At 41.7% G+C, this 22,867-nt stretch overlaps 2 protein-coding genes and 1 long non-coding RNA gene across 52 annotated transcripts in view; 1 reads left to right on the top strand and 2 right to left on the bottom strand.

The window, feature by feature from the left end:
• Positions 1-21: 21 nt before the first annotated feature.
• RAPSN (receptor associated protein of the synapse) lies at positions 22-22,413 on the bottom strand. 8 transcript variants are annotated; one of them, XM_015286981.4, is made up of 9 exons: positions 8,885-22,413; positions 8,576-8,605; positions 6,092-6,430; positions 4,858-5,016; positions 4,413-4,511; positions 4,200-4,322; positions 1,670-1,723; positions 868-1,067; positions 22-260 (listed from the first exon to the last, which is right to left on the bottom strand). In XM_015286981.4, exons 1-9 carry the CDS (start codon positions 9,098-9,100, stop codon positions 188-190), a joined length of 1,293 nt encoding a protein of 430 aa, XP_015142467.1. In that variant the 5' UTR covers positions 9,101-22,413; the 3' UTR covers positions 22-187. The 8 variants fall into 8 exon arrangements, with proteins under 8 accessions (XP_015142467.1, XP_046797424.1, XP_046797423.1 ...); XM_046941468.1 differs by having other exon boundaries at positions 6,251-6,430; XM_046941467.1 differs by having other exon boundaries at positions 6,092-6,283.
• On the top strand, positions 3,999-13,641 carry LOC121111002. The gene is made up of 2 exons (XR_005860541.2): positions 3,999-7,017; positions 7,605-13,641. It is a non-coding gene; the product is annotated as an uncharacterized LOC121111002 (long non-coding RNA).
• Positions 13,454-22,867, bottom strand: part of CELF1 (CUGBP Elav-like family member 1) — a 54,912-nt gene continuing 45,498 nt past the window's right edge. For 16 of the 43 annotated variants that reach the window (XM_046941339.1, XM_025150530.3, XM_040700520.2 and 13 more), the window contains one exon: positions 13,457-22,867. In XM_046941339.1, coding sequence (XP_046797295.1) covers positions 22,740-22,867 — 128 coding nt within the window. In that variant the 3' untranslated portion in view covers positions 13,457-22,739. The other 27 variants (NM_001396305.1, NM_001396292.1, NM_001396297.1 and 24 more) reach the window with 3 other exon arrangements.

The following is a 22,867-nucleotide window of genomic DNA, read 5'->3' as shown; positions in this document are numbered from 1 at the left end:
CCTCACATGCGGCAGACGGGCTGGTGGCGGCGGTAGCGTTTATTCCAGTCAGTGCGCGTACAGAAGTGCGCGGAGAGGCGGCCCAAGGCGGCGACGCTGAGGGCAGCCCGAGGAAGCGCCCCGCCGCCCCATTTCCCCCAGTAGGAGGCCCCGCGGTTCCCGTGCCCGGCCGTGTCCGCAGTCCCGGTCACACGTATCCGGGTTTCACCGACAGCCGGCGGCAGTTGGGGCAGCCCCGCGTCCCGTTGGTCTGCAGGCACCTGCAAAGGAAGGCGGGCGGGTGGCAGGGGGTTTCGCCGCCCTCGCTGCCAGTGCTGTCTGTGGGGTGTAGTGAGCACGTGCCACACGGGGGGCACGCACCCAGCATGGACACCCATGAGATCTCTACAAGAGGAAGCCGCGTTGCTCTCCTTTCCTGCTAGGGACAGCAGACCCCAGACTCTGGGGGCAGTCCCATAGTGTTGTGTACACCCTGATGGTGTATTCTTAAATACTTGAATTTTGGAACTAAAAATAAGATGATGTACAACTAACATTTCCTTCATGACAGTAGCACAGTAACAGACTGAACATCTCCCTCAGCTCCATACACCTCACGTACCAGAGTGAAATGGAGAGGTTCAGGGGAAAAAGCCCAACCTCCTCTCCCAAGAGGAATTAAAGGAGGTAATCTGTGAACAGAGCTAAGTGCCCACAAGGCAAGGGAGCAGGATGGACGTTATGGCTAAATCTCACCCTCTAAGGCTATGGCTAATGAGATCCTGTGGGACACCTGGGGAAGAGCATACACAGCTGCCCTGTTCTGGGCATGAACTGCTCCTTACTCTAACATAAGGGCAAAGATCTTTAGTACTTCCAGTTCATTACTTCAAGTGGAAGAAGTGGGAGCAAGGCAGCGCCTGCAGTTGGTTGTTCTTCTCCCCAATAGACTCTCCACACATGCCACAGTACAGCTCCATCTCCTCCACGCATTCATGGAACTTCACTACATGGTCACGCAATTCTCGCTGCAGCCCCTTTGTGCGATAGATCCTTTCACACAGACAGTGGAGCTTCAGCAGACCCAGCTGCACATGAGAGGCAGAAACAAGAAAAATTAACAAGGTGAAGACAAAGCAAAGGGACAGGACCACTATGGCCCCAGTCAGTCAGCTAGAGAAGCGTCAGCATAAAAGGGTGCCCAATAATAGGACCAGTCATAAGGACATCTGGTCTCACAGCACTTCCTGCCGTTAACCCTGTATCTCTGCATCATAAAAGGGGACACCAGGTTTGAAGCGCTCTGATGCTTTTTCATCAAAATCCTATTTCTGAGCTATCCACAACATACACTGCATTTCATTTCCCTCTTCCTGCAGTCAGCACTCAGTTCATCTGCGGCACAGGCCAAAAGTATTCAGGAGAAGACCCCTAATCCTGCAGCTCTGCGGTTGCTTCACATTGCATTTTTAATGCTTCCCATTTCTCTGTTTATCCCACTGTAACCCCTTCCTCACTTTTCAGACCTGTGTGTTGATGCCAGTGACCATAACTAAGCACAACAAAGCATCAGTTGGTTAATATAGACACATTAGTAAGCAATAACAAGTCTGGATACTTCAATGCTTGGCTTATTAAACTGCCTGACAGAAGACTAGAGAAAGTAATGAGAGAAGCTGTAGGATCCTACCTTGTTCCCTAGTCCCTCTGCCAGTTCCTGTGCCTTTTCAATGCTTTCCAGAGCCTGTAAATGGAGAGCATATATTATCAGTTCTCAGTCTGATATATCAAAAACATACATGTATGAATGCCCTGACAGGAACTGAAAGAAGTAAAGAGATACAGAGTGCAATTTGGATGAACAAACATCCCTGCAAACCCTGAACACACGGCTGTCTGGTAGATGTATCCCACCAAGAGTTCATCCAGAATAAAAGCTTTGTTTCTGAAGAAAAAAAACCAAACCCACACAGATAACCTAAGAGCAGCATTTCTGTTCCAGCCACGTTATGCAAAGAAGGGCTCTGATGCTGGCAGAGGCTGGGATTTTTAAGCAGAGAGAATACACTTATTTAAATTCAATCATACAGTCTTCAGGGTTGGGATGAAGTGTAAGTAAAGCAAGTCTTGTCCCCATCCTGCCTTACAGGCCCAATCTCTTTAAGCAACACAAATTTCATTTTTACAAGAGGAAGGGATCAGCACTACCAACGTGCTTTTCCATTTTCTTCTTGCTCTTCATGCACCCACTTTGTCCTCCTTACATATAGCACACTGTAGAAGTGTACTGCAAGTAATCTTTTTCAGTTTGAAAGAAAGTGTTTAGTATGAGAACTGTTACACCAAATGAATCTCTACTTTCCCCTATGTGCCAGCGTGTTCCCTGCTGTTCTGATACTCAGTCTCCATTTCCCAGAACTACAGAGACCCACTTCAGGTTTGTTGAGGGGGAAGATGATGTTTCCCCTGAACTACAGTATTGATTGATAATTGAACGTTATCAAATTTCTACTCTAGAATAGTAGTAATACCAAGTTATAGGAGTTGAGAGCGATCCAAGATGAAAGAATGCACTTTGAATACAGAGGAGATGGCATTAAATCTGTGACAGCAACAGCTTAGGATAAGGGACTTGCAGAGGAAGTAGGCAGGAACCGATGTGTAGCAGATAAAATATTACTGAGAGGTGTGCCTAGGAAGAGTGACTGTATACTGGAAAACTTGGAATTAATTACTAGGATTAAGAAAGTGAAGCATATGAGGTGGAAGGAAGAGATGCTGAGAAGTTCAGGGGTCAGCCTGTCTAAGAGAGGAACGTGAGACTGCATGGGAGTTTGGGCAAATAGGCTGTGACAGCAGCTGGGGAGGAATTGGGATAGACACAGTATTAACTACCTGCAATGAAAGGAAAGTGGGACTAACTGTCTGAGGAAACTGGAAGCCCCAGGAAGGCCAGGATAAGAATAGGGAATCTGCAAGTGGAAAGCTTTCCTAAGTAACTGATACTGGGATGGAGCAGCCTGAGAAATGGAAACTGGGACGGGTAAGCTGAGGAACAGCCCTGGGCAAGCGTTCAGTGCTTTGACATTTAAGGAGGTCATGTTTGGGGTGATGGGCATAAGGTCCCTGACCATTTGGACAGACTTGCCTCTAACGCTTAGCGCAGAAACCAAAACTCATTCCCTTCTTTTATGGCTTGCCCTTGCCAGGGTTTCACAGAGATCTGTGAGAGGATGGCAATGGCTGAAGGTGGAATGAGAGAGTGTAGATGAGTGCTCTGAATATGTTTTTGTTTAGAGGCCTGTCTGCGTCCTGTCCCATATTTTTGAATATGACATATGAGAGATATATGAGGCTTCATTGGGCAAAGTTTTTAAGTCCACAGTTTCTTCTTCCAATGCAAATAGCTTTTACTTTCTAAGTTTTTCTCCTTCTGAGAAGCCTCATTGTACCTCATATGCTTTGTGTGTCTCATCGTTGAGAAGAGTGAAACTTTAGAGGTCTATACCCAAAATGTCATCCCAGTGTGTCACTATGGTGACATTCCATGTCCTTCAGCACTGAAGACTAATTTTTGAGCATTTTCTTCTTCAGCCCACTAACAGTGGGATCTGCTGCATCTAGTACAATCTGGATTTTAAGGCACACACACTGCCTAAGCACTTTCAGAACAGTGAACTTCGCCCTCTTATACTATATCGACCTGCTGTCTGTTCTCAAATCCTTTTCTGTTCATTTCTCTGCTTCATGTCACAGTTTATACACCTTCAGTTTCTCCAGGAATTTGTGGTCACATTTGTCTGCAAAGCACATGGTGGAGCAGTAGGGCTGTCTAAAAATCATCACAGTAATAAGCTTAGTCATACTGCTAGAGAGTAGGCAGCAGAATCTATTTTAGAGCATAAGCTGATTGCCTGCAGTGGCAGAAGCAGACTTCCTTCCCTCAATGCTGGTTTCTCAGTGTAGTGTTTAAAGTCATCAGGACTGACTAATGAGACAGTTCTGTAAGTCACCAGCCTGACTCAGAATGGATGCTCATACTGTTAGCAACAAATTCCTGGCTGAGAAGAACCATCTGGAGAAATGCAATTGCACAAGCAAGAGACTGCTGGTAGAACAAAGGGGAACAGGTCTCTATGCATCTGATAGGCATTCAGCTCAGAAAATGACTGCTCTCATCTCATCTAAAAGACTTATGCAGAAATAGGTTTGTTACTGACCTTGTCCAGCTCCTTCTGGATCATCCAGCACTTAGCCACTCCTAGCAGCACCTGGATCTGACCCAGGCGGTTTCCAATCTCTGTCATGATGCTCATGGCAGAATCGTACCGGGGAAAGGCTGTCTGCAGTGGCAATGAGGAAAACACATATTTTGCTATGGCCTGCTTTTCACACCCTCTTCCCGTCCCCGCTGTCCTTCATGGTAGCTGTACCTGCACATCTCTGCGACTGAGATGAATATCAGCAAAGCACAGCAGACACAGTGCCTGCAGAGGCCGGTCACCGTGCTGAAGGGCAATCTTCATGGACTCCTGAAAGAAATTGCCTTTGGTCAGTAAGGGAGCTCCTGGCTCAGAACAAATGGAGCCGGGCTGTACGCTCCAGCCTCTGAAGGGTCAGCTCCAGAGAAATGGCACAGCATTTTTAGTTAGTTTAGAAATACAGTCTTGTTCGTGTTCCTAACTAGAGGACATTCATAGGCTCAAATTTTGAGGAACACAGTACTACTAAAACCAGAGCTCTAAGACTGGGAGACAGTGGGAATACCTAGAGTCAAGTGTGAAAGCCACGGCTTCCCTCTTCCTCCCAGCCCTGTCCTGGAGGCAAGATCTCATTGCAGAGACCTCCACCAGCTCTGTGTCTGCTTGCACCCTGTACCTCACAGCAGTCCATGGCGTCTGCCAAGCGCCCCAGTTTCCGGTAGGCTACTGCCATGTGATACTGGCTCATTGCACGGTACTTCAAGCTCCATCCTGCTCCATAGTCATTCACCAGCTCTGCTGCTTTACATGGGAAGAACAAAGCTTTCTCATAGTCCTGTAAGGCAGACAGACAGTAGTGACAGCAAAAGACAAAAAAAAAAAAAGAAAGAAAAAAAGCAACTATTTTTGATTTACTAATAGCGCGACAGCTAGCAGGTTTTTGTACGCCTTTCTTCCCCTGCCTGTCCTCTTCCATGTGCCCTGCTTTCTCTATTGATGTGAATATCAAACTGTGGAAGGTGGAACTGCCATATGCTGAATTCATATTGCTCTCTATTTTCAGGACACATGAGAAATGACACAGCGTATGAATTTTATATAGTATGCCAACAGCCGTATGCTGCCAGAATCATTTGTCCTCTTCCGTAACTGAAGCCTGAAAACTGTCTCTAGTTTTACATTATCTCTGCTTTCAGTACATACATGGAGCCCTCATGTTCTCCATATGGCAAGTCAGGATCTCTCAGAGGCTGGTTATTCGGCACTGCAGGAAGCAGGAGCAAAATAATAATGGCCTTACCAAATCCACAATAACTAGTTGAAACACACATGCAAAAACAAACAAACAAACAACAACAACAAAAAAAACTAAGCACCTTTCTGCATTAAAAAAATTTAGAAATCAATCTTGTTTTAAGATAAGTACATAAAAGTATTAAAGATATCTAAACCATTCTCAAGTGAGATACTTCAGGTAGCGAGTCTTCCAGTAGTGACAAAAATCAAGACTTTTCAAGAAGAGATATGATTTATTACATTTATAATGGAAGTTAGAACTGGCAAACCACCTCACCCTCAATTCCTGCCTGGAATAATTATTTGCCTGCAACAGCAGCTGAACTAGAATCCTTTGAGTTCTGCCTGCTTGCAGACACTGCCTCCTCTGATACGATCTTGGAAGCTAAGATTGATCTTTTCAATTCACAGCTGCTTCTGCTGCACTACATAAGCATTCCACCAATCCTTACTGCAAAGTGGAGTATTATCTGATGATTTTACAGTATAGAGATTTAAACTTGAAACGTTCTGTCAACACTTCACTTCCTACAGCAGATGTAAGTTGAAATTCACAGTGCTTTCCATAATGAGACAATTGCCCTCCCATCCTCCCCTCCCTTGGATTACTGCACCTTTATCTGGGCATAGAAGTTCCCAAGGCTACAGCAGACTCGACACTCCAGCATCTTGTCGTCATTGTTGTGTGCATAGCGTAAAGCTTTTTCAAAGCACTCCAAAGCCTTCTGGAAAATGCTGAGGCCCAGGAAGGCATTGCCCATGCTGAGGCTCACCTGGCCGTTCAGCTGCAGGCTCACAGTGGTACCCTGCATGTTCAAGCATGTCTTACAGTAAGATATTGTTTTCTGGAATTCACAGAGTTTCTCATTGCTGCGAGCCAGGTTTAGATAGCCCTCTGTAAGGTAATTAGGGTCTTCCAGCTCCCGTGCTGTGTCAATCTGCACCACTGCGAACTTCAAGTAGAAAAGACCATGTTTATAAAAGGCATGTAATTTACTTAAACACAGCTCAAACACTCACAGAGTAGCATCCTGCAATGGAGAAGTGGCACATCCCTGAGCAGGACAGCATGGACCGTGTGGCATTGTATACAATGAACAATTAATTATCTGGAGGCTTACACATAAGCAGTCTATGCATGTGAGCAGTCTGAAGAAACCTCTTTCTCAGCCTCTCGGACATGGAAATTGAGCTGGCAGTTAGTGGAAAAAAATGTTAAATGACCCTAAAGAGAAGCAGATGAGGCAGAAAACCTCTGGCAGCTCTGCTTTCTTTTGCTCACATAATTAATTCTGCTCTCTCTGGAAGGCTTAAGATATTGAAGTACTCAAAGAAATGAAGTAAACTATTTCATCAATTTTATACTAACCAATTATAGTTTAGCATTGTTTTTTTTTCTTCTGCGATTCTCTGCATATGATTGTAGTAAATTTTAAGTCTTTTTTCTTTTAGACCTCGAGCTCTTCTGAGCAGGGACTCTCTTCTGTGCTCTCTGATGAACCAAGCACACTGCTGGCTTGAATTAATACTCATAGCAAAGGTAAATATTCAGCATTTTTCTCCATATGTGTTTTCATTAAAGAATAGCAGTCAGATTTACAGATAGCAATTCCAAAAGGCACTAACTGCTTCATTTTTGCACATTGGCAATGCATAATAATTTAAGCCACTAGAACATGTTATGTGTTCCACAAAGTAAAACCAATACAATTGCTTATGCTTGGGGGTATACGTCCACCCTCTCCTTAGCATTTCAAGAAAGCTGCTATGTGGACTCATTAGCATGTGTTAGCTTATTCTTTCCTGCATTCCCTTACCTTTATGTAAGTTCTCCATTACTTCTCGATTGCCACAGCCTGATTCCATGGTGTGAAGCAACTTTTCTCTCCGAGAGACTGAGCATCATAACTCTTCTTAAATCACAGTTAATTTCATGTGTTTAATTCAAAGACCCGTTTTTTTTCCCCATTATTTCCTCTCTCAGTGATTAATGCTAATGTTTTCCATCCTCTATCTTTGATAAGTTGCAGCGTAAAATACTCAGTTTGTCTGAAGCTATTTGTTTTTCTTAATACTAAGAGGAACTAAAATTCACCTATTCTGATCCCATTTTTCTGATCTCTTCAGGGGTAACAAATTATGGTTTGAGCATCTTGGATCCACTCGTTTGCCTGCTTCTTGCTTCCATGAAGACTTTAGTATTTTCTTCAGGTAGCCACACCTTACCTTTTTGCATTCTCTCTTCCCTAATCAGTTTGTTGTTTCTGCCACCACCTAGTCCCAGCGTTTCTCAGAACTGCTTGTTTGCCTTCAGACGTTTTCCATGTGTGTTAATGCCCCTTTTTTCTTCATGCTAATTATCTGCTTCGTAGGTAAGGCTTTGACGTGTGCATGGGTTTAACTCATAGGATCACCCCACCACTTCTAAACAGCTACCAGGAATTTTTCAAGAGATGTGGGCACCCCCTTCACTTTTTGTGCTACATGCTGAACAATTACTAGTCTAGTAAGAGGCAGCCAAAAACATCAGAATATCAAGGCCCTTTAATAAGACCCTATTTCAGGCTGGGATAGCTACTCAAGACTATTAAAACACTTTCCTGTCTTCCAGATTCCTGAGTCACTCTCCCAAACACTGTCTGCTACTATATGTATGCATCCCATGACTTCTCAGACCCATTCATCAGCTTCTTTTTATTCACTTCATCAAAAGTGTTTATCCTCATGCTTTTTTGTATGTAGCTTCAGCTTCTTTTTGCCACTCTTTGATCAAGCCCTATATCCTTTCTCCAATGCTGTCCTCCCAGCTCGGAGCCCCTCTCTGACCTCAGCTGTCAGATTCCTCCTTGAACATCTTTCAACATCCACCCCCCACTCCCAAACGAGAATCTCTGTTCCCCTCTTAATCAGTCCCCGTGCAAACAACTGTAATAGAAACAATGTCAGATCTGTGACAGATACCAAGCAGTTGAACAAGATAACAGACACCTCTTCACAAGACTATCGCTTATTCTATAGAATCTACTTGAAGATCTCTATTTACTCTGACATACACACTAACAACAGTTTTTGCTGGAGTAAAGGTTCTGTTTTCATACCTTTCTCTGAAGCTTCATCACATGGTGTGCCTGTATGAGGAATAAATCAAGAAAGGTCCCCACAATTACCGAGAGAACCTCATTAACCTAGGAATCCTGAAGGATGAGACCCAATAAGAAGTTGTACTCTGTGTATCTTGTAAGCTGAAGCTATCAACACAGTAATTAAGGCAGCTCACAACATGCTCCCAATAGCCAGTACATCTTACTCTATGCAATATAAAAGCCCTGATTTTACATTCTAATCTCCAGCCACACTCTGTAGTGGGTGCAACACAATGGCATGCATTCATCTCCAGTTTGCCTTACCTTCAGCATATCTTTGTATCTGCCCATCTCTGCATGAGCAGTGATGAGGCAACCCAAAACGCGAAACCTGCCAGCAGGATCCGCAGACTTCTCCAAAACCCTCATCCAGACTTGCAGAGCCTTTTCAGTTTGATTAGATTGGTAAAGATGGAGTCCTTTTTCTATCTGTTGCTTTGTCTGGTCCTGACCCATCTCCCATGCATTAAAAAGCCTCATATACTAAACTCTAAATGCAGCAAAAACGAAGAGCCTGAGAGAACACAACATAAAATGCCCTAATTACAGAAGGGCAGGTTGTGTGCTCAGAAAGCTTGGAGCTATAAAAGCCCAGCCATGCCAGGCAGCTGGAGCTGTGGAAGGCAATGGCAAGAAGTGGCTGTTTGGTGATGAAGGTAGAATCCCAAATCCACTAAACGAATGTCTTGCTCACTAAGACTACATCAGTGCACTTGCCTGTCCAATCCCATAAACAAAGACGAAAAGCACAACAGGGGGAGAAAGAGAAAAATCTCAAGTGACTGGAGTGAAACTCAATCTGAGCAGCCACTGCTAGGCATCTCCATTGGTTGCAGCTGTTCCTGCCAGTCTGGTTCACGTGGCTCCCAGGAATGCTGGTCAGGCTTCCAGCCTCCAAGGTCAGAGTGAGCCAACTGCCCACCCCAGCCTGCCAGTATGCAGCTTATAAATACCTCACAGAGAGACAGACAATCAGCTGCAGACACAGGGATGTTATGTTTGCCTCTTTTCTTACTTGCCATTTTCTTTTGCAAAAGCACTGTGGTGATGGGGTAGCCTGGGAGGTAGTACGCTCAGCTAGCATTTTATCTCTAGGAAAAATATATACTCTAAGAAGTAGGTTATGTTTTAAAAAAGGAATCCAAAAATTCCAGTACGTACACTGTACATGCAACAACATGCCTGACAGCAGAGCGCATCCAGAGAGGGCCACAAAAATGATCCAAAGGATAGAACACTTCTACAAGGACAGGCTGAAAGAGCTGGGGCTGATCAGCCTGAAGAGAAGGCTCCAGGGAGAGCTGGTACTCTGTCTTCAACAGGATTTGTTAAAGGCATTTTTGAAGTTCTACATCCAGACTTCTCTGAACTGTAATGATGAATAACAATGAACTAAGGCAATACATTTCTGCACCTTCTGCTCCACGTAAGACTCTCAGCCCAATTTGAAGATAGCTTTTAATTCTCCTGTATATCTTTAACAGAGTAAAGTTAGACTGGTTACTCTAGGAAGCAAGTTTCATACCTCCATTGATCCGGTATGCATTTTTAATTGACCCAGCCTTTGAACCATCTATAGACTTACTCTGTCCTTCAGAAGAAGAGATACCTAACTGTGGGGGGTGTGAAGATACATTAGGGACATGTAAAGTTTTTCAGATACAGAAGTCCCTGACACAGTTTTCTGAGTCTTTTCCTGGCCAAAGAGAAGAAATGGTAATTCAGAGTTTCAACAACAGACCTCTATACAGAAGCAGGCATATCTCCAGCTACATCCATGCTTCTATATGAATATGATGTCTGAAGCAAAGGCAATAACTGATAGAATGCTGATTGGATCATCCTGGTCTGGGTCATGGCTGCCTAAGGAAACACGAACCCAAAAGAGACTTCCTGACAGAATACTCTTAGAGAAACCAGGACACACAAGAATAAGGAATCAGAGTCTGGAGATTCCATCCATGCCTTTATCCAAAATTTTAATCAGAAAACTATTGAAAATATGTACTTCTTCAATGGTAGAAATCTTGATACCATCAGGCTTATTTTCTTTTGGGAGCTTATAAACTCTTTGGTAATCTCATTTAATTTAGCATTGTTTTTCAGAGAGGTGATGTGCTAGGAAGTGTTTCAGCAGAGCCTCTGTATACTCAAACTTTGGAAGTAAACTATGGAAAAAAAACCTACAGAAGAGTGAAGGAAAGAAAAGCTAACACAGAGCGAGTTAATGCACAAAGCCAACACTGTTAAAATTATCTAGTTCCCTTAGATTTCAGGGTTTCTTTAAAAGCCTGATTCGGAATATAAAAAACCCTCCTTCCTGCAGTGATTTTTATATGCCTCTCCAGAGGTGGGTGATGGGATGGACACAGGATGAAGACTGATCCCTGCGGAAAGCAGTAATAATGGTGTGGCCATTGAATTTCTACTTGTACTTGTAGAAACTTAAGAGATCCAGAGACAGCAGCCATAAAAGAATTAAGTCAGTCAGGACTCAAAAAAAGGGAAACAAAAACAAAACAAAACAAAAAAAAATCACATAATTCTTTGCTGGAGCAGACTACTTCACTTTCATACCTGTCTGTAACTTAAATGTCCTGCATTTTGCTGATCATACTGTACTTCCTTGCTTTTGAGTTGCGTGCTATACTCCAATGAAACAGTGCTTAGTCTCCTAAGAATCCACTAAAATAATCTGCCAAGCTGAAAACTTAACTTAGAGTTTGGAGAACCACCAAGCTCAAACTAATCATCCTCAATAAGCAGAAACATACTGTGATATGGATGATACCACTTTGAGCCCAATAAATCTGTCTAAATAAGGAGGAGTAAGTGGATAGCATCACCTACATACTGACTACCAATACTTGAGAATTTAATGGCAGGGTGATCAGTATGCGGCTCAAGACTGCTCTAGATCACATGAGAAACAAATACAGCTTCTATATTAAACCACCAATAGTTTCTTCTCAGGAACTACAAATAAGCAAGCTTGAAGGTGCATGGAAATCACAGTATCTCACCTGGCATGGAAATCACCAGTATCTCAGCTGTGAAGCTATAGTCATACACATATTGACTTTCTAACAGTGACCATGCTGAGCTGTTCATCTCCTTGCCCATTACTTTTCATAACGCCCTGTGGCTCCTGGCCATATGAAGACAGCAGGCCATGGTGGTAAAAATCAGGAATATTGGAGCCTGGAGTCAAAACAAGTAGTGAGAGCTAGAGGAGAATGTGAAAGGAAAACAATTTATCCTAAAACATTCAATATCAAGACTTAATCCACTGATTTGTGTTTTCCTGTTGATATTGATGAATTTAGGAACCTATGTAAAATGCTGATAATTTTCAGAGACTAATATGTTGGCTCTTATTTATAGATTAATAGTCTATTGATTGGTGGTGGTGGACTTCCAAAGGCTAAAACAAAACAAAATACCTTCAAAAAGAAAAAAAAAAAAAAAAGAATGCTATCTATCCAGAGGGATCTACCATCAGTTCCATAAGTTACAATGGACAAAGCTGCTGTTAACCAATTGGGTAAGATAGGGCTTGCCATCTTTGTTGCACAAGAAAGAATCTTCCATCCCAACTAAGCAAGCCACTTCTCTGATTCAATTGTTTCTCTCCATCTTTCACCTCAGGCATATTTGAACTGAAATATCTCCAGCCTCCCTTCTCAACAGCTGCAAATTAACTGCAATGATCCCAGCACACGATGCAACAGGTGGCTTGGCGCCTCACTCTGCAATGGGGCACTGCAAAGGAAGGAATGCAGCAGTGAGTCCTGGTGCTTGCAAGTGCTCTCGGATTTACAGTTATGTAGGAAGTAATGGGCTGAAACCAAGTATGCCATTTAATAGAGGAAAAGAACATGGAAGAGGAATATGGCTTCCCCTGAATGTGCTTGCACTCTGAGGTGGAAGCCAGCAGAAGGAAAGATCCTACTAACTGTAGAATGTTCACAAACATAGCAGAGTCATGGTCATTGTGGTACTTTCCCCTCTGAGAGGGGCAATACTAACATCAAACTAGTGTCAAGTTTCTGAATGAATTATATTCTGCCTATGGCAAATATTAACCTTTAGAAAACACATTTCAAGTAATTATTGTACTTCAGCTCTAAAAGCAAAGCAGGCTTTGCTTATCACAAATTTTTGCATATCATAAAACCTGAGCTACTAACGCCTGAGGTGTTATAAAACTCTAAGAGGTTTTAATGGAAATCCTAACTTGTTTGGACTTCCCGGAGTAGTATTTCCAGGGGCAGGAGCACGAGGGGCTGCAGACACCTCCACGTCGCAGAACTAGGACAAGTTCAGCAAACTTAGTCTTGTCTGTGGTAAGGAGGTGGTGGGAGTGGAAGGTATGGGGCTTGTAGGAGTAGAACGAGATGACTTCTCCAGGAGTGCTTATTCAATCTTACATACCACCATGCACACATATATAGCTCAAGTCTGGTGTTACACTGGAGTTAATCAGCCCTTCAAACACCACAAAGCACACTGCATGGGCAGGGTGTGAGGCTGGATATGTCTACAACTCATTCCCCAGTGAACCACACAAAAGCATTATCCAAGATGTTTACGACTTGAGCAGGAAATGACACAAATGGAAGATAAATAACCATAAAAACATTTTCAACTGTACTCAAAGTAGCTGATCAGCATGGAAGGCAGTTCTGTGCATCCAGAACAAGTGACATTGGATCACAAAAATTTCTGTAGTTCACGAGTGAGAAAGTGAAAGACAGATCTCATCTCTCCTCAGCATCCCACACCTGGACCCAAAAAGAACCTCAAGTTTAAGACACAAACACAACACACAGGGACTCTTCTCAAACAGTTTAATAGCAAATAAACAAAGGAAGGTACCACACTTGGCATATACAAAATGACTTATTGTCGGTGTGTCTGTGCAATTAAAACAGCTTTAAGTTGCCCTTTGGGACAAAAAAAAAACAACACACACACAAAAGGAAGAAAATTCCTTTAACACATACTCGCTTGATCCAAACTTGTAACAAATCTTTTCATTTTTAAATCCACTACACAAGCTCTGCCATCAGAAAAGCAAAATGTGCTCCTCCGCTTCTTAAACCATTGAAGTAAAATCCATAATTCTCTACAGAGTACAACACAATTTCACACAAAAAGACATTTTGTTTTGCAAATCAAAACAAGAAAAATAAAGGAACAGCTCAAACAAGGTAAAGAAAAGCATTTCTATGACTGAACCACGACTTCGAGTTGATTAAATCCCATTACTGCAGAACAGACTCTACATTTGGTCATAGTGGCAATTTGTTTTCTCATCACATTGTGAATCACTTTACATTGTTTTCTAGTAGAAAAGGCAAAAAACTGTACAAAACCCCTAGTGTTAAATACAATGTTTGTACCAATAAAAAAGCCCACAGGTTTGTCTCCAAAATGTAAATTTTCTTTTTAAATTATTCACAAAAAGCAGCCAAAAATCAGAAAGGCAGCTGCTGCTCCACTGTCTCAAATCCATTAAAACCACCATAGAACAATTAAAACAACCAAAGGAAGGAAAGGAAATAAGAAAGGAAAGAAACATCCAACGTTTGGCATTTTGGTTTTCTTCAGATATTTTTCCACAGGTTTCCCCAGAGTTCCTTACGGAACCAAATGCGCACGTACAGAAATGTATTGGCAGTTACTCAATACACTGCAGGGTATCAGTGTCCCCACTGACACCCAGCCCTGTGCATTCAGACTGTGGGACTAACAGCAGCCAGCCCACAACCCTACCTTCAAAATAAACAAGTCTCTATCCTTTTCTCATCCAGCCTCACACTTCATTCCCAGGTATATGTACCAAATCCCAAAAATATTCTGTCCCTTCAGCTTCTTAAAGACTGTCTACGCAGATCTAACTAGTATCTATCAACGGTATAGTATCCTCAGCCAACTCAGGATTGGGATGGAATCTTCACTGCATTTTCATTATCCCAAACACTGGACAAGAGTATGATTTCTATCCAATCAAAATAATTAATTTTCTCAGCAAACTCCTTTCTCCTGGGACTTCATTTAATGTTATTTTACACTGTTAAGATATCTACACTAGCTCTCTTCTCCTTTTGACTGAAACTTCACCACAGCACAACACCCTTCAGGCGCCTTCAACTAAAAGCTACCTTCCACTTTCTACCTGTGCAGATCTTGAGTAGGGTTGGGGGAAGCCTGCCATGCAGAAAGCAGTGATCTGTTCTCATTCATTCTGCAAGCCAGAAAAACCGCTCAGCTCATTACCCAATTAAAAACTAAACAAAAACTAAAAAATCTCCGTAGAGATTCCCCAGCTAAGGCCCTTGAGAAGACAGCTGGGGATGGTACCCTGTTCAGGTAACAGCTTCAGAGGCTGTCGTATTGTGCTTGTCACTTGGGAAAAGAGCCAGCAGTTGTATGACTAGGTTTACAAATGCTTTCTCTAGAATATTTCAAATACTTTATTTCAAGAGCTACCCCAGATCTTTCCAGGATCCTGCCACCACCACCAGAGTCTGATTGATGGTATTAAGCTGAGGCTGGGTTTCATAAAAACGTGCCCTGAATTATATAAAGTACTAGTAAAGAGTGTTTCAAAGGAGCCCTAGCTTCAGAGAACTTTAGTAATAGAAACACCATGAAGTTTGCCCATCTTCCTGCTTCCCAGCTATCCCCTTCCACCAAGACTCCTACTACAGGAACAGTGTAGCCCAGCCCCCAAGAGCCTCTGACAGTGCTGGAGATGGAACAATGTCCAGGTGCTCTGTCAGGCAGACAGTCTAAGTGCACAGGTAGATGCCCTCAGGTGGCTTCTGATCAGATATTTGTCATACCAAAAACACCAATTTAAAAAGGATACCTTTGAAACCCATTAAATTGCTCAGTTTTTGCACAAACTATAGAAAACAGAGAGGTGAAGGTGATATATACGAGGGTGTGAAGAAAACAGCAGGAAACATGCAAAACGTTTCTGGGCATGATCTCAGTTTGAAAGAATAAAACAAAAACATCACATTTTGCTGAGGAGATTGTAGTTACGAAAAAAACAAGCATGCTGGGGCTTAACAAAATACAACATCAACTTCGATCAAATTTTCACTGCAGACTGATAATCACACAGGGAAGCGAGGGAAAAAATAAAATAAAAAAAAATCAATGAATGCAAGGGCAAAAATGTAGCTACAATCGGAAGAAAATGTAGTTCAAGTGTTTTCTGCTGATGCCACTCAAGTCACAAGTTCGAACTCAAAAAACACATGCTGTCTCCTCAAGCACAGAAACCAGATCAGCAAAATGTGACTAGGAAGTCTCCTCAAAAATCGAATCACACGACATAATTGACTTTTTCTTCAAAACTGTGTTTTTAAAACTAAGCACACAGAAAAAACTAAGCCTAGAAAGTGATTGGCTGTATGTTCACAGAAATACAAACACTCCACAAGGTATGCTAGCAAGGCTGCTCTGAAGACAATTACAAAGAATCAGATTCACAAAATCAAGTGGTTATCTTACGAAGGTCTAGAAAAATAGAAATTCTTTTATATTCAAATGCAAGTTTAAATATTCCCCCTTCAGCAGTCTTTCTAGCAAAACCAATTTGGCAGCACAAAAAAAAAAAAAACAAAGAAAGAAACAAACATAATAAAAATACACATCAGCATCAAAGGTCAACACAAGGTCAAAGGTGAGAGTTCAAGCATCAGAGAAGCTGAAGAGACAAGGATTTGGACGATGTACTTGAACGCCACATCGACATGCTTTAGGCACAACGATGAACAAACGGCAGGAATCTAGAAAAAAACAAACCAGAAAGAGGGAGACCCACTGAGTTACACAGAGCAGTACATCCAAACAAGGAGAGAGAGAACAAGAATGGGCACTGTACAATGAGACCTCCTGGGGAAGGGAGTTGACAGGGAAGGGCAGCACATGCCAACGATGGACAAGTAAAAGTCAAAGTACATGAAGGACACCAAGTAAACATCAAACTGCCAGAAACTAAATGGAAACAGAGGCCTCGATTTCCCTCAGCATCCACTCTGTGGAGCATGCCAGTGCCACACTGACTAGTATGTGTCCAACCTGTCCTGTGCCCAAGGTCTCCACTAGCTCTGTTTAAGAGAGGAACAGAGCAAGCACTCTCCTCAGGAGACTGATTCCAAAAAAAATAGGGCTCCAGTGCTCACAGTCAACCACAGAGATTGAGACTGTGAGAGACAAGACAGAGGACTCAAGGGGATTCACAGGTGGTTTGACAGCTGAGACTTTTCTAGTATCCTAACATGGGAAGTTCATAGGCAGTGGTAGCCCAGGAAATCCATGTTCTTTCCTTCAGCTACAGCCCATTCTCATTCGCTACTAGCCCATGAAACTGGAGTTGGGTAGTTAGGAACAGAAAAATAAGAAGATTATACAAGACAAGTAAGTGGAACCAAAACCCCTACACATTAGAAAACTCCTTAAGACTTGACTGCTAGTTAAGACTTGTCCTAGCTGAGCACTTTCCATACCATTAGACCTGCACAGGGATTTTCCTTTCCCAGCCTCTTATACAAACAGCCCCCAGCTCCCTGGCTTTGCAAGGAGGGGATTCTGGGCTCTGAGAAGCTCTACAGTCACTGTTGCCAGTTTGAAGAATAGAAAAATATGTTTCCCGAACCTTTTGTAAGGTTTATAAATCTGTTAATTCTTAAATGTTGATACATGTTTGTTTCCTCCCCTCACCCTCCAAACTGCAAAAGAGAAGAAAGGTTTTGGGAAGAGCGTGGGAAGCAGAGAAGAGAGGAAACAAGGCTTTTCTCCACTCTGTGAACTCTGTTCTATCTCCTGTATGCTGCCTTTTCTCAGCACCTCTCAAAGCTGGAGGTTACAGACTAGTGCAGGATGAGACTTTCATATTATATTATTCATAGTATGTTCAGAAATACAAAGATTGTATTCTAGCTCCAAAGCAAAAGGCAGTACATTGTCCCCTAAAACTGTAAGACTACTTACAAAAAAATGCTGAGATTACTTTGCTCTTCATACTTTCCAGTTTAGAGAAAGGACTTAACATGGAGTTGAAACAAACTCCAGCAGAGTACAATGCAACTCTTGCAATTATTTCCACGGTTCTAGAAATGCTCTAGCTGTGAGGTTTTAAATCCTAACCACAAACTTCTCATGATCTGAGGCATGAGACAGAATACAAGGCATGAAATCAAGTGACATCTAGCATGCACCATTAGGAATTGAGAGTGTGATTTGTTTAGGCTTTTTGAATAGATTTTTCAAATATTTCACTTAAAATTTCCACTCAAAGTCGCTAAGTTCCAATAAAGCCATTAGGAAGGACTGTCCTACAAGAACAGAGCCATGAGAAACTGAATGAGGACTCACTTATTTGGGGACAGTTATTTCAGCTTGCCCTTGTTTTATTCTCACAGCTGTGATAACGTAATGCAACTATTCTGCATTCTGTAGCTTATACTTTGTAGTAAGTATGCTCAGGGATGTAGAACACCCTTATGTTTAAACGTCTGCAACAAAAAGCTTTCAAAGTATTTTGCCTGCTCATAGCAACATTCCTCATTTGCAGCTTGCTTTATTCAAGTTTTTGTTTGTTTGTTTTTAAGGTGCTTCCAAAAAAAACACTTAGAAACAACTTCATAACTAGATGGATTCTGCTCAGTTGCCCATCCCTACCTCACAACTATTAACAAGAAACACTTCAGTTGGCTGTATGATGCAAGCAAAAACCATCACAATGTGTAACTCGTTATTCAGATTTAAAACTTTTTCCTGCATTGATTTATGAAGGTCAGAAATTTTCTGAGGTACCTACCTTCCAGAGAATACTTTACTAGCTGTAGATTCTATTTCATCATTAAAATATAAAGATATTCACTGTCATTGTCTCATACTTCTGAGAAATTCCAATTCTCTTCTGCTTAGACTTCAAATTTAAAGACTATGTATCAAAGGCATTTTCTAACAGTGCAAGCCCTGTATTGCAGAAGGGGAAAGAATAATTTATAGGGAGGTTTCTAATTTTGGACTGTTGGTAATCTGTGAGGCAGAAGAATCGATGAGTTCATTTGCAATGGTACTAGATACTAAGTAGCACCAGACTAAGACTTTCATCATTCATAATACTTTCATATTATTACAGTAGATCTAGTAAAGTCAAATGTCTTCTGAGAGAAATGTATGAAGCAGACACATTTCCATCTTGCTCCTAGAAATTACTCAAGTATTTTCTGGTGACACAGGTAACATGCAATTCTATTTCATGAGAAGTCTCACTAGGCTTTGTTGTAAAAAAAAAAAAAAAAATCAGATTCTTTGGCTTGAGTTTAAAGAAAATTTTGCCTGTGTGGCTAATTAAGCCAATCCCTCTACAGTTTATTTGAACTCATCCGATCCTTATTGAGCTATCCAAGAGTAAAGTGTTTGACACAAGAACAGACTGTAATCAAGAAACATCTGATGATAGTTTCTAATATCATAATATCAAGAGAGAGTCAAGTTTGCCCCCAAATGGTTTTGGTACTTCTGTTTCTCACGCCTTTTTAACATTCCTTCCAATCTCTGTCCCTGGCCTATACAAGCATGCTTTTTAAATTCTTTTTAAATTCCTATTACTTAATTGTTGTTCTGCAGATAATTTCCTTATTTCTAAGCATTACTCAAAGTATTTTGATATATCCTTTCACATCAGATACTAATCAGAATCCAATTTTTTTGTTTTGGGCAGTTTGCCCCCATCAGGTCCCAAGAGCTGACTGATCTGTTTTGTGCTTGAATAAGAGCATGACAGGAATTAAAAATAAGATAAAATAAACCCCAAGCTTCCTTCCCAGCAGTCTCAGACTTTTCTTCCTGACAGACAGTGAGGAAGAAAGCTGACTTAGAACTGGAAGGGAAGAACCTAAGTCTCTAGATTGAGCAGCAGCCACCAGAAAGACACAGGAATGTTGACTTTATCTGACCGGTTCTGTTATCAGAAGAAAAATCTGCTGAAGTCACAAACTAGATACATTTATTAACTTTGGCAACATATACACTGATACACCAAAAAAGGGAAATCTCAAACAAATACAGAAAAAGGGCAACATCTTCAGCTGGTGAAAATTGATGCAGCTCTACTGAAGAAAGCAGAACTACATCGATTCAAACTAACTGAGGATCACATATTTTAGAATTTAACCTGCATAGTTGTTGTCTTTTTTTTTTTCTTTTTTCTTTCTTTCTTTTTTTTTTTTTTTTCCTTTTTGGCAATACTTATAATATAGTTATGCCAGTAAGGCACAAGAGCTAGCCCAAGTTACCTGTCTAAGGTGGTTATGTCTGGGAGGAGTCAGTGACCAAACAGTGTAAAGGTCAATCTCCTAAGCACCTACCTGCAACAATGCCCAGCTTGATCTGTAAGTCACAGCACTGAGGACAAGCTGTAGGATGTGAAAGCTAAAATGTCTAATTTTGGGCAACTAAAATGACTACTAAAAGCGGCCAGAGCATCAGATTAAAAGAAAAACGAGACAAAGTTCTCAGATAGCACAGTGGGGTAGGGTGCAAAGAAGGTAAGAGTGACTGTAGAGACCCCAGAGCACAGTGCTCTCCTCCACTGGTTCACAGCATTCATCTCTCCCATTTGGCAGTTGTTGGGCTGCAAACAGGCCACTCAGTAGTTTCAATTGTGCACATCGTTATGAGTGTAAAACAATCACATTCAGGATTCTACAAAACCCTGGCCTTTTTTTTTTCCAGTGAAATAATTTAGGTAATAAATACTCTCCACCCTGGAGCGGTATAAAACTTCTATAAAAATAGAAACAACATTCTTGGTTACAGCAGGTTGCACCTGGAGCAGCTGCTCCCAACTATTTTTTTCTTTTTTTTCTTTTTTTTAAAAGTATATTATTTATAAAAAATCCCATTATCACCCTGGAGGCCTTCACACTCCAACACTCTCTTCTCAGAAAACCAGGACACATCTTTCCCATCATGTAGAATTCAAGTGTACATGGCTCACTTAAGTGTTCACGTTTTTAGAGAGATCCAAATAAATAACATTGAAGGGTACCACATGCCAGCATAACTGGGAAATTTGGCAATCTGGCCTTTAAACCTTTGCCACCACAAAATAATTTGAATAATACTGATAGGTTTGCCTATGTGCCATCAATATCTACAGGCACCAACTAACTGATTTTCAATTTAACAATGAAAAGGGCTTTTCTTCTGCTATGGGTCAGGCCTTGTACTTCTGAGGTTTGAGAATGGGAATGCATGAGATTCCCAACAGCCCACTGCTCGTGGGTGCACAGACTGAACATGACGGCTTGATGGGTTTAGTGCTCCTCCTGCTGGAGCAGAACAGAAAGTCCAAACCCTATGTCTGACTCCACACATTCATTATTTAGCAGCTGACTCCCAAGCTGCAGCAATAGCTCATGCCCTGGGAAACAGCATCAACAACTGGAAATACAAAGGAAACAAGGACAAGGAGAAAATATGAGGTAAATGGAATTTTTGTTAAAGACACACAGAAATTGTAAACTTTCTCTTGTGACAGAGGTGGGTTTTGGTGGTTATAACACAGGACTCTACTCTGATTTCTTATAACAACTCAGGCCAGAGTGTCAAAAGTCCTTTGAGCCCCTAAAACCAGGGTATAAGGCCCTTATAGCAATGCACTAGCAATTTCACATGTGCAAAAAAAAGTTTGTGCTGATTGAAGGGTTGTGTTCAATTTTCCTTCAGTATAAAAGATAATGGTACCAAAATGTGGAATAAGACTGAATGGCTCAATGCTTTGCTTTGAAAGTTTGTTAGCCCTGCTTTTGCACTGGTACACACCACCTTAAAGGAAAACTGCAGTATAAAGAAATAGCTATCTACTAGACTATATCACTGCACAAATTAGATTATTATTTTTTTAAATAGGTAATTATCTCTGTAACAGAAAGACCAAGAAAGCAAATCCTATAAAAACACGTAGAAAGCAGGAGCTTCAAGAGCTGTTTTAGGTTAACTCCATGCTTTGTATCTCAATTTAACAGTTATTTTAACAGAGAAACAAACAGCACATATTAGGCTTATCAGAATGAATTCAAAATAATAGTCTGTGAAAAGGACATTACTCCATAGAAATGGAGAATGTAATGAACTGTTAGGAAAAAAAACTGGTGAAAAAATTCTGCAGGTTATCAGAGATCGAAAGTTTCCTGTTTCCAGCCTCAGACGTATTCATCCAGACTCTAAGCTGTGTCTCCCTAAACCTAGTTAAAGAATAAGTTCTCTTAAAAATGTGAAATCCACTGCATCTCATTAACATTCAGCAGTAAACAGTGAATTTTTCTGGGCAGACATTATCTAATTTTATAAAGTGCTGTGTACATTCACAGTGCTACATACACACTATTTCATATACAGCAAACAAAAAAACACTGCAGTTTTCCTTTGGCTCGTTAATGTGTTCACCCTTTCAGCCTGTCTTGCTTTAGAGATGATTTATTAATTCCTCACCATGGCATACAGTTAAGGAAGCATCAAAGAGTGGGTGTGGCATGACAAAGGCTATTTGGAGTTGGTTCTTTGCTCACCCAAAGTTAGATAAACTCTGTTTTCCTTCCCCATCTTTGTTTCCATCAGCTGTTCAGTGTTATTTCTGCTTTCCCTTCTCCTCTCCCCATGGCAGTGTGGTGTCAGTTCTGCTTCCCCTTCTTTTCTCTACCCCAAGGCAGTGTGGTTTCAGTTTCTGCGGCTCCCTTTGACCTTACCTCCCCACCCCCAAGGAGCTGGCATTGGTCCTTCTCAACACACACTGGTTACAAACACAGCAAACTTAAATAAGGGAAAAAAAAAAACCTCAGCGATATGGCACCTAAACTCCAAAGTAAAACACTGGAAACAAAAGCACAAACTTGTCCTTCATTCGAAGCAGGATTCTCAGTAGAGGCTGCAGCCGAGTCTTCAGGGGAAGACGTGCCAGATAGAACGGCATGGATCAGCTTCCAGGACTGTAAAAACACAGCCTTAGGGCTTCGAATCACTAAGTGCGCTCCTCTCCAACTTACCAAAAGATCCTTCTCACTCCAGTCCCGGAGGGGAGGGGCGCTCAGTATGGCTTGCTGTCATTCTTAGAGCGCTTGAGCTGTACTTTCAGACGCTTCATGCCAATCTGAAAGCCGTTCATTGACTGAATGGCAGCCTGTGCAGAGACAGGATTGTCATAACTTACAAAAC

This window comes from Gallus gallus, chromosome 5 (genome assembly GCF_016699485.2).
Source record: "Gallus gallus isolate bGalGal1 chromosome 5, bGalGal1.mat.broiler.GRCg7b, whole genome shotgun sequence".
NCBI classification, from domain to species: Eukaryota; Metazoa; Chordata; class Aves; order Galliformes; family Phasianidae; genus Gallus; species Gallus gallus.
Note: the sequence above shows the minus strand (reverse complement) of the source record. Positions and strands in the feature narration are given on the sequence as shown.

Bases quoted from the DNA above. Each gene is read 5' to 3' on its own strand.
- RAPSN (XM_015286981.4), bottom strand. From the start codon at position 9,100: ATGAGGCTTTTTAATGCATGGGAGATGGGTCAGGACCAGACAAAGCAA. The intron at 6,431-8,575 runs GTATGAAAACAG...TTCTACTTGAAG, and splicing joins TGATGAAGCTTCAGAGAAAG to TTCGCAGTGGTGCAGATTGA. The intron at 4,323-4,412 runs GTACAGCTACCA...TTGCCACTGCAG, and splicing joins TCAGTCGCAGAGATGTGCAG to ACAGCCTTTCCCCGGTACGA.